The 23,655-nt window shown below is 41.7% G+C and overlaps 1 protein-coding gene across 2 annotated transcripts in view; it reads right to left on the reverse strand.

Moving 5' to 3' along the window:
• Positions 1–23,655, reverse strand: part of ELP1 (elongator acetyltransferase complex subunit 1) — a 57,927-nt gene that overhangs the window by 21,312 nt on the left and 12,960 nt on the right. Inside the window, exons 10-28 of one of the 2 annotated variants that reach the window (XM_040481909.1) lie at positions 22,741–22,834; positions 18,828–19,058; positions 17,602–17,772; positions 16,711–16,810; positions 14,370–14,552; positions 11,755–11,861; positions 11,330–11,433; positions 10,164–10,217; positions 9,974–10,079; positions 9,023–9,138; positions 8,617–8,690; positions 7,803–7,881; positions 7,626–7,705; positions 6,088–6,225; positions 5,879–5,964; positions 5,422–5,570; positions 3,074–3,197; positions 2,111–2,208; positions 166–367 (exon numbers count right to left, since the gene is read on the reverse strand). In XM_040481909.1, the coding sequence (XP_040337843.1) occupies positions 166–367; positions 2,111–2,208; positions 3,074–3,197; positions 5,422–5,570; positions 5,879–5,964; positions 6,088–6,225; positions 7,626–7,705; positions 7,803–7,881; positions 8,617–8,690; positions 9,023–9,138; positions 9,974–10,079; positions 10,164–10,217; positions 11,330–11,433; positions 11,755–11,861; positions 14,370–14,552; positions 16,711–16,810; positions 17,602–17,772; positions 18,828–19,058; positions 22,741–22,834 (2,296 nt within the window). Of the gene's footprint in view, positions 1–165; positions 368–2,110; positions 2,209–3,073; positions 3,198–5,421; positions 5,571–5,878; positions 5,965–6,087; positions 6,226–7,625; positions 7,706–7,802; positions 7,882–8,616; positions 8,691–9,022; positions 9,139–9,973; positions 10,080–10,163; positions 10,218–11,329; positions 11,449–11,754; positions 11,862–14,369; positions 14,553–16,710; positions 16,811–17,601; positions 17,773–18,827; positions 19,059–22,740; positions 22,835–23,655 lie in introns of both variants that reach the window. The other variant, XM_040481908.1, reaches the window with a different exon arrangement.

Raw genomic sequence — 23,655 nt, forward strand, 5'->3', positions numbered from 1 at the left:
GAAGCTTTCTCTATTACGCCACTGCATTTGGGGGACTCACTGTAGCAGTGAGACTGTCTCAAGGTATGCTGCTCTAAATTTACTTGCAAAATTGCCAAAGAAAGGGAGAAACAAAAAACCTCTGGAGAAGTTCTCATTTTGGAGAGCTTAAACCGCCGTGTTTACCTGCCAGGGTTCTGCTGAGGCCAGCCAGCTGGTCTTTGGTCCAGTTAAGTTGGGCTGCCATGCAGAGAGCTTGCTGCCAGCTGCCACTGGCCAGAAAGGCACCGAGAGCTTTCTCATGGGCACCACAGCGGGCAAACACGAGCCCTGCTGGCTCGTAGAGGTGCTCCTGTGTCAGGTGTTCCCCATAAGCAATGCTGATCTCCTGTGGTAAGAGGAGACATTGGGTTGGTAAGGAAAGGTGACATTTTTTAACCTCCAATGGAGGCTGCTTCAGTTACTACATTTGAAAATCTCTTGAATTACTTATGAAAATCCTGTAGTTTATCAATGAATTCTATCATTCTTCCACTGAAAACCTTACTGAGGATGTGTCATGTGTTCACTCAACAAGTAATTACGGCGTACTATTCATGGCAGTGGGAATCACATGGCGATGCAATAAATAAAAACAAGCGAAACACCAAATACTAACAAAACCACCACCAAGTTCCCGCTCTTGTGGTGACAGGGAATGGACTTATAAACACAATATAGCCTGTGACATAGTGCTAAAGGGACAGAGAGTGAAGACAGTTGTTATTTTGGAGGGCTGTGAGGAGAATATGCTACATAAAGGGTTACAGGAAGAGTATTCCAGACTGACGGCTACAGAAGGCACCATGGCCAAGAGGCAGGAATGTGTATGGAATACCCAGGAAGGAACAGCAAGAAGGCTGGTGTGGCTGGACAAGAGACAGCACCAGAGGGAGGAAGAGACAATGAAAATAAAAGCAAAGAGGCAGCCACTGGCCAAATTCTCTATCCTGGGCTCCACGCAGGTAGGGACACAAAGAGGAATACAACACAAAGCCACCACCTTTAAGCAACCCATGGTCAGTTGGGGAGACAAATCGGTGTGTCAGAGGTTTGTTACGTACCACACTGACGTGAGAAGGTGCTCTGGAGTTCAGTGTGGGGCACCTCGCCCCGGAACAGCTTTGTCACAGAGGAGACCCAAGGGTTGAAAGACAAGTGGGGCTAAAGAAAGGAGCAGGGAGAGGCCTGGAAGAGGCAGCCGATGCTAACGAAACAGGCAGGAACCAGATCATAGAGACACAGGCAATTTGCAGACCAAGTGCACACGGCCTGAGGGTGGCGAGGACGAGGAGTGGTCACTGGCACAGGCTCCGGGCTCAGACAGCCTGGGCTCCACATCCCAGCTCAGCAGCCTCATACTCCAGCTCCTGAGGCAAGTTGTTTCCACATCTGTTTATCCGATCAGGTTGTTGTGACACTCACAGAATTCATTTAACAAAGTATCTGGCATATAAGAAAACTAAATGGGGGCGCCTGGGTGGCTCAGTCGGTTAAGCCTCCGACTTCAGCTCAGGTCATGATCTCGCGGTCGGTTAGTTCGAGCCCCGCGTCGGGCTCTGGGCTGATGGCTCAGAGCCTGGAGCCTGCTTCCGATTCTGTGTCTCCCTCTCTATCTGCCCCTCCCCCGTTCATGCTCTGTCTCTGTCTCAAAAATAAACAAACATTAAAAAAAATTAAAAAAAAAAAAAAAAACTAAATGGATGTTTATTTAGACAAACAACCAAACTTTATCCCTTTATCCTAAACCACCTGAGAAAGATCTACACGCTTCGGGATGATCAGTCATGTGGTCGCAAGGCTGGGCTGGAGCAAGGAGTGGGACGTAAGCAGGAAACCCTATTGAGAAGCTGCCGCTCATCAAGCAGAATTCATGATGAGAAATGGGAGACAACTCCTAGGCTTCCAGCCTGGGCAACTTCTTCAGAACAGGAGCAGGTCAGGGCCATTCTCCGAGATAAGAGTTCATGGTAAGGCTAACTTATTTCACGATAAACCTTGAAACCAAGGATGGTGTTACAGACTCAGGATCCTTACACCCTTTCCAGCTAATTCACATCACCAAAAGAGCCTCATTTCACACACCACTCACCTTGTATTGCTGCGAGTCTGATGGAAATAACTTCAGAGCTTCCTTATACAAGTTTTTATCTTTTATTAAGTTTAAGCATTCTGGGAAGTATTCGGGTCCTGAGGAGTGAGATTCATGCACACACAAATTTAGGACTTTGGAAGCATAATGAGTTTCATTTACACCAGTGGTCTCTAAACAAAGTCTACAAGGGACCTTTATAGACCTGCAGAATCAGACTATCAGGAGAACAGAATCCAAGAATTTTAATTTTAGCAAAGCACCATGGCAGATGTGAGGTATGACAAGCACTGGTTCGGATGAAAGTTCTACTCAAAAGGAATTCTTCATACACGACCCCTGATAAATGACCATCTAACCTTGTGTTTTCTCAACTGCCTTCATTGGAATCCTCTGGGGAGCTTATCAGCCATACAGACGCCTGAGTCCTATCCCAGCCCAGCTCAATCAGATTGTTGAAGGAAGCTTAATAACACCCAAACAACTTCCTTATCCCCATCTTAGCTCTCGGGAAAGAGCCACAACTGCTGAAGCCAGCAGCTCCAGCATGGGACAGGGAGTGTGTCCTTCTGGGAGCTGCCAGTGGGTATGGCCACTCACTCCAGACAAGCCACGCTTCCCACAGGTGTCTGTAAACACCGTGGGAGAAGAGAGCACTATCAACCAATTTTCGTTCCGAGATACTGAAATGAATTTAGGACGTGATCATCCTTAACCCAAAACGGATCTGCTCTATATTTTTAGTTAGGGAGCTCCTCCAGTTCATTAAAATTCATTTGCTTTGCTTTCAGCTTTTTAGAACATATGATAAAATAAGGTGCACACAGGTAACCGTGTTTCGGTTTCAGGAGTGGAAACTGACATCCATCTACGTCTATGTCTAAACTGACGCTTTAACTTATACCCTGCCTAGCTCCAAAGAAGATCTGAAGCAGAAATAAACATACTAATCCTCACGCTTACCACATCTGCTGAGGTGCCCAATGGCTTTTTCATATCGCTTCAAGTATTTATCTATGGTGAACCGCTGATAATTGGTTTCCATTTTCTTAAGTGTATTAAGAAATGGCAGATATTCTTTGGGATCCTAAAAAAACAAAAACCAGAAACCTAACAGGTCAGACCTTTACTGCTTATAATTACATTTACTTATAACAATACAAATGATATATAATAATTGTAACAATCAATAAACCCAAAGCTACAAAATTTTTAAAATATGTACTATGCTGATATATTAATTACATATTGTATAATGAAACTACATAAAACAAGTTTTGGCAAAAATGCTTTAAAATACAGGCATTATTTGTTTTCATTCAGAATAATGAAGATGAATTCTCATATAGTCTCACAACAACCATTTATTTCCTAAGCTAATAAGGAAAACAAGGTTCCAATCCAGAAGATATTCAACAAATGCATCCAACTTCTCTGGAAGTGGAAGGTACTTGGAGCTCTTTGCATGACATTTCATGCCTTCCGTCTTCATGTTTTAAAACAAAGGTAAAACTGTACTGAGTTAAACACAAAACTCTAAGGCCCTGCCAACCAAGATTTTATTAGCACTGACTGTCTGCAGCTTTGTACTATGCCCTGAAAATTGTTTTTTTTTTCTTCTAAAGAACAGACGCTCCCTGTTCTTAATGTAATTTCACTGGGCAGATAGGCTAAATACACATTAAGTATACAAAAAAAGACCAGAGAAAAAAATAAATACTCATGCATGTGATAAAAAGCACAACTACAGGCCAAAGTATTTAATCAACAAACACTTAGGAAGAATTCACTAAGTACAAAAAATACAACAAACCCCTAACCTCAGGAAACCTATAAGCTAGTAGAGGAGCTAGAATGAAACGGAGGGAGGGGCAGGCACTGGGTGCAGTGGAAGCACATGAGGCCCATCTCATCTAGTCCCTGGGTGGTGGGCAGGGAGGCAAGAATGGATTACTGGGAAGATGCTACCCTGGCATCCTTTGCCTTAGGTGAGTGAGAATTAGCCCGGTGAATGGAAGGGTGAGAGTGGTGAAAGCCCACAGGCCCACGGGAAGCAGAAGTAATGCTACCTGCAAAGCTAAGTGGTGGCTGTGGGGACAAAAGCACTGCCTCCCCCCTGCAGGCTGAGAAAAAAGAACAACATCAAGAGATGAGCATAAGCATAGACACCAGACCTGGGTGGGGGACAAGGGGGTGTTAAGCAGTATTACAGCTTGTAAGCTCTATCCTACAGCAATGGGCAGAGCCCATGAAGCATTACAAGCAAAACAATGAAAGAGCAAAATTTCCTTTCAGCAAAGATCACTCTGGCAAGAGCAAAGAGAGGAGTGACAGGATGAAACTAAGACTACAAAAAAACAGGTTAAAAAATGTATAGGGGCACCTAGGTGGCTCAGTCGGTTAAGTGTCTGACTTCGGCACAGGTCACGATCTTGCTGTTTTCGAGTTTGAGCCCTGCATCAGGCTCTGTACTGACAGCTCAGAGCTTGGAGCCTGCTTCGGATTCTGTGTTTCCCTCTCTTTTTCCTGCCCCTCCACTATTCAATGCTGTCTCTCTCTCTCTCTCTCTCTCTCTCTCTCTCTCAAAAATAAATAAACATTAAAAAAAATTGTTTTTTGGGGCGCCTGGGTGGCGCAGTCGGTTAAGCGTCCGACTTCAGCCAGGTCACGATCTCGTGGTCCATGAGTTCGAGCCCCGCGTCAGGCTCTGGACTGATGGCTCAGAGCCTGGAGCCTGTTTCCGATTCTGTGTCTCCCTCTCTCTCTGCCCCTTCCCCATTCATGCTCTGTCTCTCTCTGTCCCAAAAATAAATAAACGTTGAAAAAAAAAAATTAAAAAAAAAAAAAAAAAATTGTTTTTTAAATGTATAAACCAGGTGTGCCCCAACTTTTCTACTATAGCATGCTAAGGTGGGACAAGAGGCCTCAAACCTTTCCATTCTGCATGTTCCCACTTTCCACTGGGAAAAACAGCTACATAACAAGGAACTGGATTGGAATAGGAGTCATTTGCTGTATTCCCTTTATAAGAGGAGACTTTGTTCACATACATGACCATAATCTTAAAGATAACGAAGTAACTTAATTCACTTGTTCAACCTAGCATTCGAAACACTTTGATAAGCCCAGAACTGACAGAGAATGAGGCTTAGAAGTGTGAGCCCTGCAAACTCACAGATCTGCCTCTAGGCCTGTACATGCAGTGTTAACATCCGACAAGATACTGCAGTATCAGGGACAGACAGGGTTTCATACCACCATGATAACAAAAATAAGAACCAAAAGGATGTTAAAGTGGAAACTCCACATACCTTCTGTGACTTCTCAGCTACCATGAGGACCAAATCAAAGTCATACGTCCCAAGAGAATGATCATATAATTCATTAACGTCTACCAGAAGCAGCAAATACTTCAGGGCTTCTTCAGCACTCACAGCATCGGGAACAGGCGAAGCACTGCCTGTCATGTCAGTGTGTAAGAAAACAAGACCAATCAAAGCCATTTGGGAATAAACCCATGCATCTAGCAACATAACCAAAAAGACAAAGTAACAAAATTTCTTGGCCGAACTGAACACCATATGAGTTCTTTTGTACATGCTTTGTAGGGCAGCGCTCAAAGAAACTGACACAGGTCTTCAAATGTCCAATAAGCCACATACTAAATCTGTGATGTGGCACTGAACCTGGTCAGTGAGATCTCCAGAAGACTGGAAGTCTGGTGACACTCGGGGCCCTGTTACACACTCTCCGTGAAAGGGTCTCTACCTTGAAGCTCGTGTACCTTCTGCAGCACAATTTCCAGTTCTGGGGTTGTTTTCTTCACGTGAGAGGTGAGAATTGACAAGCAGTACCTGAGGTAGTGAGTGAAGAACGCCAGAATGAGCAGAGTGAAGAAGGACATTCTCAGTCCCTGCGTAAGGACAACAGCACACTTCTGGGCCTCAAAAGACGCCAACTAATGACAGCACACATACTTGTGAGGGTTTATGCTCTCCATGGCTGCTCTCAGAGCATCGCAGATAAGGTCTACTTTTTTCCCATCAGGATCCTTGGACAGCTGGGCAGTGCTGGTAACCGGTGGAGGATACATGGTCTTTGTAACGTCTTCTTCCCTAAGAACAGGTCATTAAAAGGTCACTAACTGAACATGTGTCCTAGCTATCAAATGACTACCACGTACTGGAACATGCTGATGAGGTAATAAAAATGGCTTTTGGAGAACAGTTTCATTATATTCACATTAGATGAAAAATGAAGAAACAAATTGAGCAATGAAAACGTGTCCCAAAAACGGTGTACAGTGATATATTCACATTAGCCCCTAACTGGGAACAGACCAGGTGCCCAACTAGAGAGGAACAAATAAACAAATTGTAGTATATTTGCACTATAGCACACTACATGAACGAACCCGTGATACCAGCAAAAACACGGGTTACTTTCAAGGTAACATGCCGAGTGAAAGCAGCTTAACTTACAAAGAAGAGCAAATACTATCTGATTCCACTTACATTTAAGTTCTCCGACAGGCAAAATTGATCTACGGTGACAATCTCCAAACAATGGTTGCCAAGGAGGTAGGGAATGGGACTAACAAGAGGTTTGGAAGAACTTTCTGAGGTGAAGGAAATGTTCTCTATCTTGACAGGTTTGGGCTACACGGAAGCACACACTGGTCAAAACTGCCTAGACAGTACACTTATGGTCTGTACATTTCATCACACATGAATCTGACCTGCTGGGGGGGGGAACCCTGTACACGGAGAATGCACTCTAATCAGTGTTACACAAAGTGGAATACTGAGACATAAAGTGGACTGATATCTACAATTAACTTAAAATTTGCCTCAGGGTGCCTAGGTGGCTCAGTTGGTTAAGTATTTGACTTAGGCTGACGTCATGATCTTGCGGTTCACGAGTCTGAGCCCCACACTGGGCTCTGTGCTGACAGCTCAGAGCCTGGAACCTGCTTTGGATTCTGTGTCTCCCTCTCTCTCTCTGCCCCTCCCCTGCTCATGCCTGCTCTCTCTCTCTCTCAGAAATAAGTAAAAACATTAAAAGAAATTTTTTTTAATTTGCCTTCAAAAAGGTGAATGATGGATAGACAGATGGTAGATCATGATAAAGCAAATATAGGAAAATATCAACTGCAGAATCTAGGTGGGGGTATAGGATGCTCGCTGGACGTCTCAACTTTTCTTGTACGTTTAGAATTTTTTAAATTGGAAAAAAGTCATTGCAGAAAAACACACCATTTGACTTCAATTTCATATACACCTAAAAATAGTCAATTATAATTCTAAAGGACACATTTTTGAGTCTTAGTTTTAAATAGGCTATTTTTAAAAAGAAGGAAAAAGAGAAAATATCTACTGTCAGTGGCATGTTAGACTTATAATGATTAAAAAATACCAAACAGAATGTTAATTTTTTTCCTGTAGCTATTTATGTTTTATTTCCAAAATGAGATAAATAATGGATATGATACTCATAAATCATTCAAAATACTTACTTCAATTCTGTGAAAAACAAATTGATATGATTTACAGAATCTATCTGTCTTATGAAGGTTTCCACATTTTCAAGAAATACCTACCAAAGACAAAAAAAAGGACAAAAAATTTTAGTTCCAATCACGTCAGTTCAAGTCTCAGGTAAGCTAGAGTTAATATCAGATTCAGAAATTTACCTTCGGGTTATGGTCATGGATCAGATTGAGATTAATTCTCAATTTTCTCATGCATTCAAATGCTTCTTTAAACATAAGTCTGTGAAGAGACATAATGAATAGACATGTCATTTTACAAAGACTAATAACCTTCCTGGATCCAACATGTTTTCATTATGATACAAACCAGTTATAATTAGATTACAGTCCAAATGCCAAACAACTACCACTGGACTTCCGCTCTCAATTCACAGAATGAAAAATCAGGTACCAGCTTCACTTACCTTCTTCACTTAACTTAGTCCCCATGGCAGTCTGAGGACTACTTCCCCACATACACATGATAGACAATCATCATAGAACTTAGGTCTACTTTCTCTTTTAGCAAAATGTTAGTAAAGGTCTTTCTAATATAAAGTTTTCCCAAAATAAACTCAGACAATGGATCATTTCCTTCACAATAGTGTCTCAGGCATTTGTGGGTCAAAGGCCCCTCTGTACATCTGCCCAAAGCCTTAGGCCTTCTGCCTGAATAAATACACACAGACAGTCTGGTGCACGATTTCCCTGGGTTTGCGGGCCATCTAAAACCCATGTGGACCTCCTCAGGCTAGGAAACCCTGTCTTGTATGATGAGTCTCACGATTCTTCCTACTAGGAATATTTATTGCACCACATAATATTAAAATCAAAGTGTGGGGGGAAAAAAGCCTCTGAGAATCTGAAGACATGTGTAATTTCATACTTTCATGTTTTAAAAATTTTAATAGAATACATATTATGTTCACATATAAGTCATAACAACAAACAAATTAGTCATATACATGGTTCTTACTTGTCCAGCCACTTCCGAATCTGAGCTAAAACCAGAGCTCGATGATGAACAACTTCTAAGTTTCCCCTTGGCATCTTAAAATAAATAAATCAGAACAGTAATGTTTTTAATTTAACAGAAAAAATTTAAATACCCAGGATATACTATTTCACCTAACTCAACTCTTCACAGAGAACTACCACGATACTATAAAATGCGCACACTTCCAGCAGAATCTAGTTGTGCTCAGTAGTTATTTTGACTTCCAAGAGATGCTTCCCTTTTACCCATGCTGGGCACAACCTGTATCAACAACCTTTGTATAAAGCTAACAGAGAATTCAGCAAGGAATGGCCTATAGTAAATTATTACAAGTGTAAGAGTATCTAAAACACAACCAGAAACACAGCCAGAAAAATGAGCTTACCTGTAATACAAGCTTGGTGTCCTGGGGCACAACGGTGACAATACGTGAACCCCTCTCCACCTTCCGCAGAGATTCCCCTTTAGACACGTGGTTGTTGCTCAGACCTGCATGTAATGCTAAAGACACCACTGGCTAAGCCATGAGAATCACCGTCATGACAAGTCACTTTCCATTTACTGCAGTTGAAACTGAACATATTCTCCAAACTACAAGAAAGCAATTAACAACCACATCCCTTTGCTCTCCCACTCAACCACAAAACAGGTAGCCTTGCTAACAAACAACCTTATCCCTGGAACTTGCCCTCTCGTTCACAGAGTCCTCGTGCATATTCACATACACAGCTTCTCAAATGATTTAGAAAACACAGGGAGGACTGGGCAGCTTCTCTATGCACATTATCAGTACACTATAAGCACATCTGTGAAATTCCCAGTTTTCAAGTTGGAAGGAAAGAAAACAAGGGGAAGTTTTCTAAAATAAGGAAAACACACAAACAGTAGGGGGAAGGGATACGTGGAATTCAAGAAAAAATGGGACAGTTTCCTACAAACCACTAGATAGAGTCTTTCAGATATACGATGGAGGGTGGCCACAGTGAGCAAAGGAAGATTACAAAGAAGTGACAGCCGGCTGTATCTACATGGTAACTCAAAGTACAACACTGGATTAGTTATATACTCCTGAGAGCAGTTTTGTTTAATTTTACAATGTTCTGGTTGAGGAAAGACCTCCTTCATTGGAAGTCTGTGCTAACTGGCATAGAATACTGAACTGAGATACTGTGTTGTGATTAGGGGCCAAGTATATGAACTCTAAAGGTTTGCTCACAGTCTAGGACTCTATGATAAAAAGCCAAAGTAAGTGGTGAACTTTAAAGTCATCAAGGCTTCAAAGGGCAGAAGATATTAGAAAAGGGACTATTTCCTAATTTATACACTGAACACTTACTGTTAAATGAAGCATCTCTCAAGCAAAAACACAGGCAGGTATGGGAATGGGTTGTCAACAACAAGAATTCACCATATACAGCAAACGATGTGATATTTGAAGCAACCTACAATAAGGCAAAGGGGAAAGTTAGCTGTATTTCTTGGAGCCGACAGTAAAAAGGATCCTGCACCAAACCCAGCCTTGATACCTCAGTGTCACTGATGAAAAAGCGGCATCTGTCAGTCAGACCAAGGACACATTCCTGCAAAGAAACAAAATTGAAATTACAAACAATTCTAACCCAACTAGTTAAACCTGATTTGTCTATCACATAGTTCTATTGCCCTGTGGCTTCACCTCTAAGTCCACGTCATCAAGACTGAATACAGACACCTGAGATGGTGAATACAGGCTGAATACAGACACCTGGCTCAGGGCAAAGTGGAGCAGCATGCCATCCAATCCATCAGCAAGCCCCATATTCCCATCTGCTACATGTGTCTCGCCTAGATCCCTTTCTGCTTGTCACCACCTCCTCTCCAACAGTCCGTCCACTCTCGGCCCATTCCAACCTACTCTCCACTGGGCAACCAGAATAACCTTTCAGAGCATGAAGCAGATCGTACCATTCCCTGATTAAAAACAGCAACAATTTTCCAATCTTTGTGAAATAAACAAACCCACACTCCTATCACAGCCTATCACAAAGGTCCAGCCACACTGCTTCCACTCGGTTCCCTGAATAAGCGGGGCTCTTTCCAAGTTCAAGGTGCATGCAGTTCCTTCTCCCTGGAACACTCTCCCTTTCCCAGGGACAGAGATTTCTTTCCCTTCATACCTCAGCATGTAACCCATGTCAGAGACGCTTTCCTGTACCATCTTCTGTTAGCCCCCCAAACCACACCCTGGTCATTTCCTTCATTCTCTTATCAGAGGGGATAGTCATACCCACATTGATAGATTACAAATTCCAGAAGAGCAGGGATTAGTTAGCTGTTTTGTTCTATCACTGTATCCTATCATCTGCCATAATTATAGACATTCCAATATTTGATGAATCACAACCCACGGAACACTATTTTCGAGATTACATTTCTGTTGTCCCCAAACAGCATTTAATAAAACTAACTCTGAATTATCTACACAACAGGGCATAAAAGTCTGCCAACTGCATTTCTCTATCTTTTAATTCATACCCCCAAGGAAAGGAATCAGCTAACTCCTACATGTCAGACAATCCCTTAATTCCATTTCATAGATGAAGAAGCTGAGGCTCACTGTTGCCCTGAGAGTAAGTGGAGACTTTTACCTAATGCCATCAGTTCCTGGGCCACTGTTCTAAGTGGTAAGTCCTTCTGCTCTGTGTTCACTTACCTCTCCTCCAATCATGGCCAATTCAGTCTGTGTGCAAGGATAAGGAAACCGAACAGGAAATCCACTAGGGTTCTTCCATGGTTCAACAGCCAGAGAGGGTGACTCTGCAGGATGGGCAGCTGAGGTTTACAAAGAGTTGGTATGCTCACTGTAAAACACTGTCACATCAATACTTGCTGGAACACTTAACATGCAATTTGGATCACTTTCCAAGTGTATTCTGGAAACTCATACAATACTCCAGTCCATTACAGGAGAACACAGAGGGAGAATATACCTGCCAATTCCACTCTACAGCTTTGGGTTTTCCAGGATAGTTAAAAGACCTAACAGTCAATGCAGCACTGACAAGAAACTCACAAGTACACATTCTCAAGAATTAAACATTTATCATAAACACACTTTCCTCACATTCTGATACTCACCCCAAAGGTACTTAAGCATTTGGCCACCAGCCAGCTGCAGTGCTACTGACTTGGTCTTGGAACTGCAACACAGACTGATTATGACTCCATCCACTGCCACAGATGAACTGACAAAAGTAAAAAAAAGGGGAATGGGGGTGTGAACAGACTACTTGATTCTCAAAAGTAGTAGCATTTCACTCATTTTGCAAAATGAAAAAAGAAGTAATTTCCCTTTGGGCTGCACTGCCTATTTCAATACAATATATACATAATGCATACACACAATGATAAATACTGCAAGCAGGGGCCCACATAAATTACCTGTCACACGACACTGTTTTCCACAATGCCAATAAGCTAGGTGTCTACACTGTAAGGTCATCACTCCCATCTGGCAGCAACTTAATACAATTTATAACAACTTAATCGCCTTCGCTGCACATGCATGGTATCATTTCTGTCTCCTTAAAATATACATTGCCTTAAATAAAGCAGTGAATCTGTAGAAAAATGAGTATACTCAATATCTCTTATTGCTATCATATTCATTCATGACAGTCTGTGGGTCTTCATTAAAGGGAAGAGGAGAATCTGTTACTATCATTATGTATTTTCCTGCGTCGATGAACAGAAAATAGACATGTCTGGACAGAAGCAGAAGAGAACAATAAAACCAAATGTTGCTGATGCTAACATTTATTCAAAGAGTTTTTAGCCAATCTACGAAAAACTCAAAATGCCCCAAATTTTGTGAGGATAAATTATCTGTGACTGGGTTAGGAGAAGAGATTCTGGAGTGAGAATGAATGGGACTGGATACAGGCTCTACCTGCATGATCCCAAGCAAGTTACTTAACTACTCAGTGCCTCAGTGGTCTCAGCTGTAAAACACGGGTGCTAATGATACACACTTCGAAGAGGTAATGTCATAAGTAAGTGAGTTACTGTAGGTAAAGCACTTAAAAGAGTATCTTTTGCAAAATACAAGCTACAATAAATGTAAGCTATTAAGACCTGTAAGCTGATTGAGGAACTTTATATTCCCTAATGACAGTAATATTTTGTATGAAGAGAATAGCCTTTTTTTGAGAAACAGAAGTCAAAGCAGCACAGATATATTTTAAATGACTTCTCATTTCTGTACAACAAATGAGATGACCTAGCTTTTCCTTCTAGGAGCTAATGATAAAGAATTTCAGGGGCGCCTGGGTGGCTCAGTTGGTTGAGTGTTCGACTCCTCATTTTGGCTCAGCTCATCATCTCACAGTCATGAGATCGAGCCCCTGCACTGACAGCACAGAGTCTTGGAACTCTCTCTGTTTTTCCCCAACGAGCATGTGCACTCTCTCTCAAAATAAATAAAAATTTTTTTAAAAATTTCAAATTTGGAGAAGCAGAAATTTGTACCATTTAGGTATTTCTGATGTAAAGTGCCTTGTTTTTTATTACCTTATTTTTTATTAAGTTTTTATTTCAATTCTAGTGTAGGTAACATAGTGTTGTATTTGTTTCTGGTGTACAATGTAGTGACTCAACAATTCCATCCATCACCCAGCTCTCATCACAACAAATACTCTGCTTAATCCCTTTCACCTATTTCACCCATCCCTCCCGTCTGCTCTGCTTTTTAAACGTAAGCTCCTGGCTACCTATGAGTGTTGCATATAGCTAGAACATATCCTTTATACGGACATATTCATAAAAAGCTTTTTAAAAATATGAAGCACTTTGAGTCAAAGGTTAGGAGTTAATGACTACCTTATGTTTTGTGTCTACTGTAAGGAGAGGTTCCTAATTTTGCAGCAAGGGTTTCTAGAATTAAAATCTAACTAGGAGATCCTGAATTACAAATGAGTCTGAGGAATAATATCAATTTAGGCTTATTGTGCCAAGTTTTGACGCTGGAAGCCTGAGGATTCTTGGAGCTGTCAAGGCAACACCATCGACCTCACAACAGGGCTTGCGTTACAGAAAACAGCACCCATTAAATGAAACCTGTTTTGAGACACAGATGCAGTCTGGAATCAAAGCAAAACTCAGGGGCCAGGAAGCAGTGAAATTTAGCAAAGAAGAACAGACACTCTCTAATAGTAAATGCAGTCAAGCACCAAAAAGAACATATAGATGAGGAAGCCACAAGAAGCATCTTAAAGTCACTATATTAAATGAAGCACACAGATACAGACTGAGACTGGGTGGCTTGGCAGGGTAAGCATCCAACTTCGGCTCAGGTCATGACCTCACAACTGGTGAGTTCCAGCCCCACATCAGGCTCTGCTGTTAGCACAGAGCCTGCTTCGGATCCTGTCCCCTTTGCTCTCTGCCTTTCCCCGGCTTGCATGTGCACATGCACTCTCTCTCTCTCAAAAATATATAAAAACGTTTAAAAAAATTTATCGCATCTTACAAAAGGTTCTGCCCCATCTATTGGTATTTGCCCTATGTTTCACCACTTCTTGATACACATTAAGGTTTGTATTTTGACATGACTCAAAACGACACTTAACCCCCTTGCTAAGTATATTTAACAAAGTTACTGCCCTTAACCTCACCCCCCAGAAGTCAGAAAAAGTCCTATACTCAGAAAAGACACAAACATAACTCTGTGTGATAACAGGGAAGTGCTACAATACCTAATACTGAGCTGTCCGGGCTCATCATCCGTCACAGAAGGCATCACAGTCAGATGGTGAATGACAGACTGTGGGCTGGAGTGACTGTGGCTTACAGCCAGGAAAACATCTTCCTGAATCCAGGTGAGAAGGCTGAGCTTCAATGGGTTTACTTCTTGATCTTCACCATTCTCAAACTGAATTCTGTTTTAATATTGAAGAATATCCAACACATAAATAAAACTTTAATATCACTGAGATTTTCCTAAATGAAGGAAGAATGAACCACCTGCTCACAGTCAACTAATTTGGAATGACAAAACCTGAAGTAATGCCAAATATTACAAAATCCAAACAGTACAAAATCCAAACATAATTATGTCTCCCTGGCTTAAGAATGTTTCTCGGGGCGCCTGGGTGGCTCAGTCTTAGCATCCAACTTCGGCTCAGGTCATGATCTCACGGTCCGTGAGTTCAAGCCCCGCACTGGGCCCTGTGCTGACAGCTCAGAGCCTGGAGCCTGTTTCAGATTCTGTGTGTGCCCCTCTCTCTGACCCTCCCCTGATCATGCTCTGTCTCTCTCTGTCTCAAAAATAAACGTTTAAAAAAAAAAATTTTTTTTAAAAAGAATGTTTTTCTATTTACTTAGATTTCTTATATTGAGATCTTTATATTGAAAAGAATACTTCAGGAAACTGACTACACAAGAAAATTACCTACCCTAGGCCCTAGAGTAACAAACCCCAGAGGTTGTCCACTGCCACCACTTATTAGCATTCAAACAGGCTCCAGCAGATATCTGGGTCTCAGTAGAGTGCGTTATTTTTAAGTATTTCACATCAAAACGACTAATTAGCCTGAAAGATGGTATCTTGGCTTCTAACACCTTCCTCCTGTAGCATAATACATCAGAGGAGAGCACGTTTTTGCCACATCAGGCAAGAACTCGTAATGGCTACTTATCCTGCCTTTTAGCTAAAGTGGCAAGTCCTCAGCACGCACTGAAGAAGCTAGATCACTACCCTGCTCTTCACACCCAACCAGCTCTCCCTGGACTCAGCCCCTCCACTGTGTTCTTCCCCACACAGGGGCCTTCCCACCTCTGGTTCCCACCAACACGTTTCTGCCCACCATAGCCAATGTTCCTGGATCATCTCTGCCAGTCCTAGCCAGATCTGTTCTTTAAGGACCAAGTATTCAAGTCCTTCATAAAATCTTCTAAATGACGTGGAGCTATCCTTCACTCAATTTTTAAAAATGATACTATATTCTAAATTGTCACACTGGGGCACCTGGGTGGCTCAGTCGGTTAAGTGTCCAACTTCAGCTCAGGTCATGATCTCATGGTTTATGAGTTCGAGCCCCGCATCCAGCTCTGTGCTGAGAGCTGGGAGCCTGGAGCCTGCTTCAGATTCTGTGTCTCCCTCTCTCTCTGCCTCTACCCACTCAGCCTCTGTCTCTCTCTCAAAAATAAATAAACATTAAAAAATTTTTTTAATAAAAATAAAAAAATAAATTGTCTCACACTTCCAAGTTTGCCTTAAATCTGCCTCAAGTGGTTTCAATTCTGTGAAATGAAATAACCCACATAAATGTTCTTTGAAAATGACTAAGCGTTATACAGACAGCCCCCATGTTATACACATTTATTAAACATATTGCATATATTTAAGAGAAATATTACTTATTAAATTCAGCTACTTATTTTAGCCTGTTTATTATTCCTTTTAACTTACAAATAAATGGTCTCAGGAGGCAGTATTTAGTAATTCAGAACATGGGCTTATCAAATAGAATAATCAAATCCTGGATTCTCACAGAAGTGGTATTATAATTAATAATTGGCTTCAGGGTCATCTTACAATGTCTACAGTATACCTGAGATACTGAGTTATACCCAATCATTTATAGTACTGTTTCAGTGGGAAAATGCATTCTGATTTCCAACCCGGGAGACTCAAAACACAGCAACCCAAAGTTCTGGAGTGTGGGATGCGACAAAGACAGAGACCGCATTCAGTCTGCCGTGTGGTAACAACACGGGCCCCCTCACGCATGTAGGCATATGCAGCTCAGCCCTATCATCCTCATCTCCACCTTTACCGTGTGGTTTTCCCTGGCGAGCAAAGGGTTGTCAGAGGAAGTGGGTTCTAAGCCAGCTAACAGCTTGGCTCCACAGTCACCCATTAGCATATGGCATTCAGATATCCAGGTAACTGACTTCCCGAACCAGAATGAAAAACCAGGGCCCAGGGGTTCAATCTACTTGTTCCACTCAGCTACAGGCACAGGTTAGTAAGAGTAGGCTGAATTTAGAACTAAATGCTGTTCTCGTGGTCCAAGGTAATTAAGAACACCCTACTTGTATCTCTTTTCCAGATGAGGTGTTCCAAGAGAAACTTTAAATCCATTTCCACCCACAGCTCCCAGTTTCACTGTAGGGTCCACACTTGGACTATCACCTAGAAAACAAAAATGCAGACACTATCGTAGTAAACAACACACATTTTCCCTGGTACTAAGGGTACTGAATCCTCATTTAATAGGTTCTAGAAGGTAATCCACTTTAGCAATAAAGCATTCTAGAAATAACATCTCAACCTCTTTCTTAAATCTCTGCATACCTTTCAGGCTGGGGATTCAGGATGCTTTGAAAACAAGGCTATAGTATCACGTGCCAGTGTAATTTACAGCATGCCACTGAACTCACAAATAAAAAAATCAAGAGAGCCAATAGAAGCTGGCAGCAATGGGACTGTGGAAGGGCAAGTGGATTAGAAGCTAGAACACCTAAACTAATGTCCTTGTCCACTCTTGCTCAAGCAAACTGCAAACATGCTGGCATTCTCTTCCCTCCCCTACAGAACAGAAAAACCCCAGCTCTGACACCACTCATAGGAAGGCTGTGAGATCAACTGCAAGTATGTGAAAAAGGCTATGAAAACTGTAAAATGTGATAAAGATGCATTAAGATACTACGCTACTTCCAGGGTTGAATGCTACTGTTAAATAACTAACTTTTCAAGTTCAACAAGCAAAATGAATTGCTTTTATAAGCCAGAGTAGGATTAACCCCCTCCCATTCCAAACCCCACAAGCCAATTAGATATCATCATAATAATGACATTAATCGCAAACTTCACAATTTTTAAAAACACTGGCAAGGCACCACCAAGGCAACACCATAGTATAATCTGCTTTTGTGTAGAAGGAACTTGGTTCAGAACATCTTGGTAACAGTTTTTGAACATACCACATTTATACACAGAAATCTGGTTACTGGCATCTAGGACCGCGAGGTCATTACTCTTCTGGGGGTGTGCAGAGAACATGACTTGATTCACAGGGTGTGGGAGCAGCAGCTGGTAGGTGCACATGGGAGGTGGAACTACACTCTGCCGGAAGACCGTCACCAGTACCCTGCCTGCGTGTGAGAGAGAAGACGAGATTAGGTAAGTGGATGTGTCCTTTGTAAAGTAAGCATCTGACAACACAGCACCACTATCTAATAACGGTGGTAGAAAATACACAGCAGTTTCTAAAAATGTTTGTGCTTTTATCATAAATAAACTTAAACACAGTATACAAGGAAAACTGAGTGTGTAACCTTCAGGCATGGAGCAGTCCAACTCTTGCAAACGAGGGCCAGGTGGCCAAGAGTTCTAGCTTGAAACCCGGGCCTGCAACCAAGCCAATGAACCAAGGGAATGATTCCCTTCCAAATCCTTGAAATATTCCCCTACATGTTTTCAATAGTAAGACATACCTGATTAAGTCCTCTGTACAGAGCATATGATTGTAAAATCAGTATTAGGACTACTGATTAGAACAAATCAGAACTAATTAGAACAAAATTAACACACCACTGCCTATCACAATCTTATCAACAAGTTTTCCTTTACGTTACCAGCGGTAAGTACACTGTCTATTGAAGTAACCCCTTCTTGCTCCAATTTCTTCCCCCTCATCAAACAAAATACACCAACCAATCCTCATACTAGACAGATATCTGTGACTTGAATTGAACATATTGGAGATTATATAATTAACAAATATTGTACCAAATAACAAAGCAACCCAAGTGGAATGGTGCAAGGATCAGTGTAAATCTGTGTCAGAGCAAAAAGGTAAGACTGACACACCCAATGCCACAAGATTACTGTTGTCATCCTCCGTACCTGAAGTCAAAATGTTCAACGTCTTCAGAGGCCAGACAAGTAAATTCGTGAAGACCATGGATGGAGTTGGGCTGGGCAGGGGTAAGGGTGAGGAGGAAGGATTATGGTTCTCAGGAGAACACAAGCCCCCACTAGGGGCATTCCCATCCAATCAAAACAAAACAACAAATAAGTAAAAATAAACCAAACAACCAAAGCACCAAACAAATGAAAATTCTCCAGTTTTAGTCAAACCATGACATCTGCACGAACAGACTCAGAACGCCCTACAGGCTCATGGAAACGCTTTCCAGCTCCTTACTTCCATCAATGACAGCCACGTTTGCCATGTCGCTCGAATTATCTCCTGAGGTCCGGTCAGTCGTCCAGTGCCAGTCATAGCAGAGGTAATGCCAGCCCTGACAGAGAACATGCAGCCGGTACGGGGTCACCAGGTCCCACATCAGAGACACCAGCTTGCTCTTCCCACAGGTGCTGAAGGGCAGACTTTGCTTGAGATACCAGTGGTAGTTCCCAACAGTCCAGAGCTGCACTGCAAGGGGGAGATGAGACGAAGGCCATCAGGCTGGAGGACCAGACTTCATGCCACTTGCTAGATGGGGAAGAATTTTTTCTTTTTCAAATGACCTTTCCTGCTCAGCCTCTTCATTAAAATCATAATATTAACAATAATAACTGTCAAAAAGTAGTTTTCCATGAGGATAAGCTAAGGTCAGAAGCACACATGTTCAGTTTCCCTCTACTTTCAAACTTTAGGATCATGAGGACAGAAAGGTACTAGGACAACAGTGCTTTAGTGAGTTGTTTTTTCATAAAGATTTAGAAAGAAGAAAATTTGGCAATTAGATTAAAAGTATTAAAACACTCAATCCTGGATGTGAGGGCGATCTGGCTGTGACATCTGTCACCCCATTGATTGCCAGGGTTGATTCAGCTGATCTGGCTGGCTCCGGTGTCCCCTTCCTCCCTCACCATTCCATGTGTGTCCCTCCCAAAGCTACGCACTCCAAGAGGACGACCTTTCCTGATAGAGGAGGACCGTTCTTCAGTCAAGGGTATATGAGTAGCTGCACTCCCCTGCTAGAACCTCCAAACAAGCTCTCAAGGTCCATTTGTAGGAGAACATAGGGTAGTCAAGGTTCTAAGACTCCAGACTAACAGAAGACCATGGGGGAGGGGAAGGGGGAAAAAAAAAGTTACAGAGAGGGAGGGAGGCAGACCATAAGAGACTCTTAAATACTGAGAACAAACTGAGGGTTGATGGGGCGTGGGGACAGGGGAAAGTGCGTGATGGGCACTGAGGAGGGCATCTGTTGGGATGAGCACTGGGTGTTGTATGGAAACCAATCTGACAATGAATTATATTTAATAAAAAAATAAAAATAAAAAATAAACCACTCAATTCAAGTGCACTAGATTACTATCACTATGCTGTTTTAGGCTCAAGACACTTATTATTTTCTTCCAGGCGCTTTACGTGCAGTTATGTCCACGGCTATCTGGTATTAAGCATGATTCAGCTATCCAAAGAAGATCAGTACTCATCCTTTATCAGCAATTATCCCTTCCAACATCTGTTAAAAGAATAAGACCTAATCCTGGGGTGGGAAGGAAATGGAGGAATGTTGGTTAAAGAGCACAAACCTTCAGTTATAACTTCAGGGGACCTAACAGACAGCATGGTCACCATAGTTAACAATCTGTATTGCGTACCTGAAAGTTGCTATGAGAGTAGGTCTTAAATGTTCTCACCTTAACAACAACCAAAATGGGAATTACGTGAAGTGAATGAAGCATGTTAACCAACTTTACTATGGTAAACATTTCACAATATATATGTGTATCAAATCATCACAGTATGCATCTTGAACTTACACAATGTTGTAATAGCAATTAAATCTCAATAAAGCTCGGGGGAAAAGACCTGATCATGTTGAAACCAACCTTTATTAAAGAGAAAACACATATAAACAAATACCTTGACTGTATTAAGGAATTTCTTTTCTTTAAACATCTCCCTTTTTTTTTTAATTTTTTTGTTTGTTTGTTTTGTTTATTTGAGAGACAGAGAGAACAGAGAAGGCAGAGAGAGGGGGAAAGAGAGAATCCCAAGCAGGCTCTGTGATATCAGCGCAGAGCTTGATGCAGGGCCTGAACTCACAAACCATGAGATTATGACATGAGCCGAAACCTAGTCTGACACTTAACTGACTGAGCCACCCAGGCGCCCCTCTCCCTGCTAATTCTTAATTAACCTAGCAACCACAGTGAATGTAACCTAGTTCTCTAATTAAGCTATTAGAACACTTCTACCTATCTGTGGGTTGCTAAGTTAGACCACATACTCATGCTCTATGAGGACAGATGATGTGACTTCTTGTGCAACACTTTTGTCCTGAGTGTATCACAGCACCATCCCTTGACACCCTGGCTCAAAACTGATTCTCAACTCTGGCTGCACATTAACAATTGCCTGGGAGCTTTTTAAAAATTTTTTAATGTTTATTTATTTTTAAGACAGAGCACAAGCAGGGAGGGGCAGAGAGGGAGGGAGACACAGAATCTGAAGCAGGTTCCAGGCTCTGAGCTGTCAGCACAGAGCCTGATGCAGGGCTCAAACTCATGAACCATGAGATCATGACCTGAGTCGAGATCAGACACTTAACTGACTGAGCCACCCAGGTGCCCCTATTTTTTAATTAAGTACTGATGTATGGTCCCCATTCTAAAAAAAATTTTTTTTTTAAACGTTTATTTATTTTTGAGACAGAGAGAGACAGAGCATGAATGGGGGAGGGTCAGAGAGAGGGAGACACAAAATCTGACAGGCTCCAGGCTCTGAGCTGTCAGCACAGAGCCCGACGCGGGGCTCAAACTCACAGACCGTGAGATCATGACCTGAGCCGAAGTCGGATGCTTAACCGACTGAGCCACCCAGGCGCCCCTGGTCCCCATTCTAACACACTGACTCCAACTCTGAGATGAGGCCTGAATAGTAATTTTTTTCTAACGGAGCAGCCAGCATTGAGGTTTGTGTCATGAATGAATGAATAAATGAGCTTTTAAATAATATTCCAGTTAAAGAAAAAGTTCTGTTGATTAAAACGTTTGGAAGCCACTTAAAAAATAAGTGAAATGCTTTATGAACAAAACGATTCGGTGCATTGCTGTTGATATGAAAAAATTACAAAACTTTCAATGCCTAATAGCATGAGATTTAATAAGGTGTGGCACAAATACCATACAGCAATTTAAAATTATGCTGATGGGTATGTGAAATGGAAATGTGTTTGTGACTTATAAAAACAAGTTATAAAACTACACGTATCGTGCCTATATACTTAACAAAAATGAGATCACAGCCATACCAATACACGCACATAAAATATGGAACACAAGAAAATTTTAACAGTGCTCATTACTGAGCAAAAGAATTATGGAATAACTTTTGTTTCTTCTCATCTTTACTTTCTAATGTTTTCACATATTACACACACACCGAAAAATACAGATTTACGATGTGATCTACAGTTAAAAAGGCATACAGATGACTCTTACTTATATCTAATGCCATTTGTCTTTCGCTGCTACAGTTTTCCTTTGGCTAGCACTTTAGCCTCCTGCATAACACCATCCATGCAGAGAAAGCAATGACTTGTGATGGTTAATTTTACATGTCAACTTGGCTAGGCTATGCTGTCTAGCCATTTGATCAAACACTAGCCTAGATGTTGCTGGAAAGTATTTTGTAGATGTGATCACGCTTTAAAATCAACGGACTTTAAAAACAAAAGATTATTTCGTGGGTAGCTCTCATGCAAAGAGTTATGGCCTTAAGTGTTTATGGCGTTAAGAGCAAAAACTGAGGTTTCCCAGAGAAGGAATTCTTCCTCCAGACTGTAACACAGAACCTGCCCGAGTTTCCAGACTGCATGCCTGTCCTTACAGATTTGGGACTCAAGACTGCAACATCAACTCTTGTATTTCCAACCTGCCAGCCTGTCCCCCGAGTCTAATGTCTACAGAGAACCCTGACTGATACCTGACTAAAATTCATAAATAATCAAAACCAAACCACTCCCTCATCTCCACCTACCCCCTCAGTTATCTCTGATTCCACTACAGGACTAAGTAGAAGGGGTAAAGGCAATTCCACAGCCTACTTTCAATTACATTTCATGTGGCATAAAGCTGAGATACTAGTGCTGTCTTACCATAGGTTTTTAGAGTGCAATTTTCTTCCCTCTGAAGGTCCTCCAGCCAAACTGCAAGCACAGTGGAATCTGCATTCCAGAACAGGCCGTTTACCTAGTAGGGAAAAAAGACATGTCACTGGCCTTTAACTATATACATATTTCATAATCTTTACGAGAGCTAAATTCCCTGCTCTCACAAACCAAACACTTGAGCTGATCCCTAGCAATAAATTATAAACCTACAGAATCAGTATGAACATACAAAATCAGTATGAACCTACAGAACCTACAAATCTATGTAATCGTTATATGCAGGGGACTTTAAAAAAAATGCGCTGTGGTTAAAAATTTAAGAGACTTAACAACCAAAAAGAGAGAGAGAGAGAGAGACAGAAAGAGAGACTTAACAACCAAATGCAAGTCAAAAGTCTCAGACAATCAGGGAAATTTGAATATAGACTAGGTATTAGGTACTACTAAGGAATTATTACTAATTTTGTAAGGTGTGATCATGGATTTCTGGCTATACAAAGTATTTTCTTACCTGTTAGAAATGGATATTAAAAATACATTTCCAAAATTAAAACCCCAGGAAACAAAAATGTGTGTGTGAGTGCGTGCGTGCGTGCGTGCGTGCGTGTGTGTGTGTGTGTTTAGGCTAGAAAGGGGTGATTGGATGAAAAAAGCTCTGCAAAATGCTAGTATCTGTTGAAAGTAAGGACATGGGAGTTCATTAAACTCCTCTCTCAACCTTTAGCTTAAGTTCTTAATTTAAATGTAACATAATTGTATTTACTTTTTTAGCGTGAGCTGGCGAGGGGCAGAGAGGGAGCCAGAATATGAAGCAGACTCCAGGTTCTGAGCTGTCAGCACAGAGCCTGATTGGGGGGGAGGGAGGTGCTCCAACTCACGAATCACAAGATCATGACCTGA

The sequence above is a fragment of the Herpailurus yagouaroundi genome, unplaced genomic scaffold (genome assembly GCF_014898765.1).
Source record: "Herpailurus yagouaroundi ecotype Mexico unplaced genomic scaffold, PumYag 160, whole genome shotgun sequence".
NCBI classification, from domain to species: domain Eukaryota; kingdom Metazoa; phylum Chordata; class Mammalia; order Carnivora; family Felidae; genus Herpailurus; species Herpailurus yagouaroundi.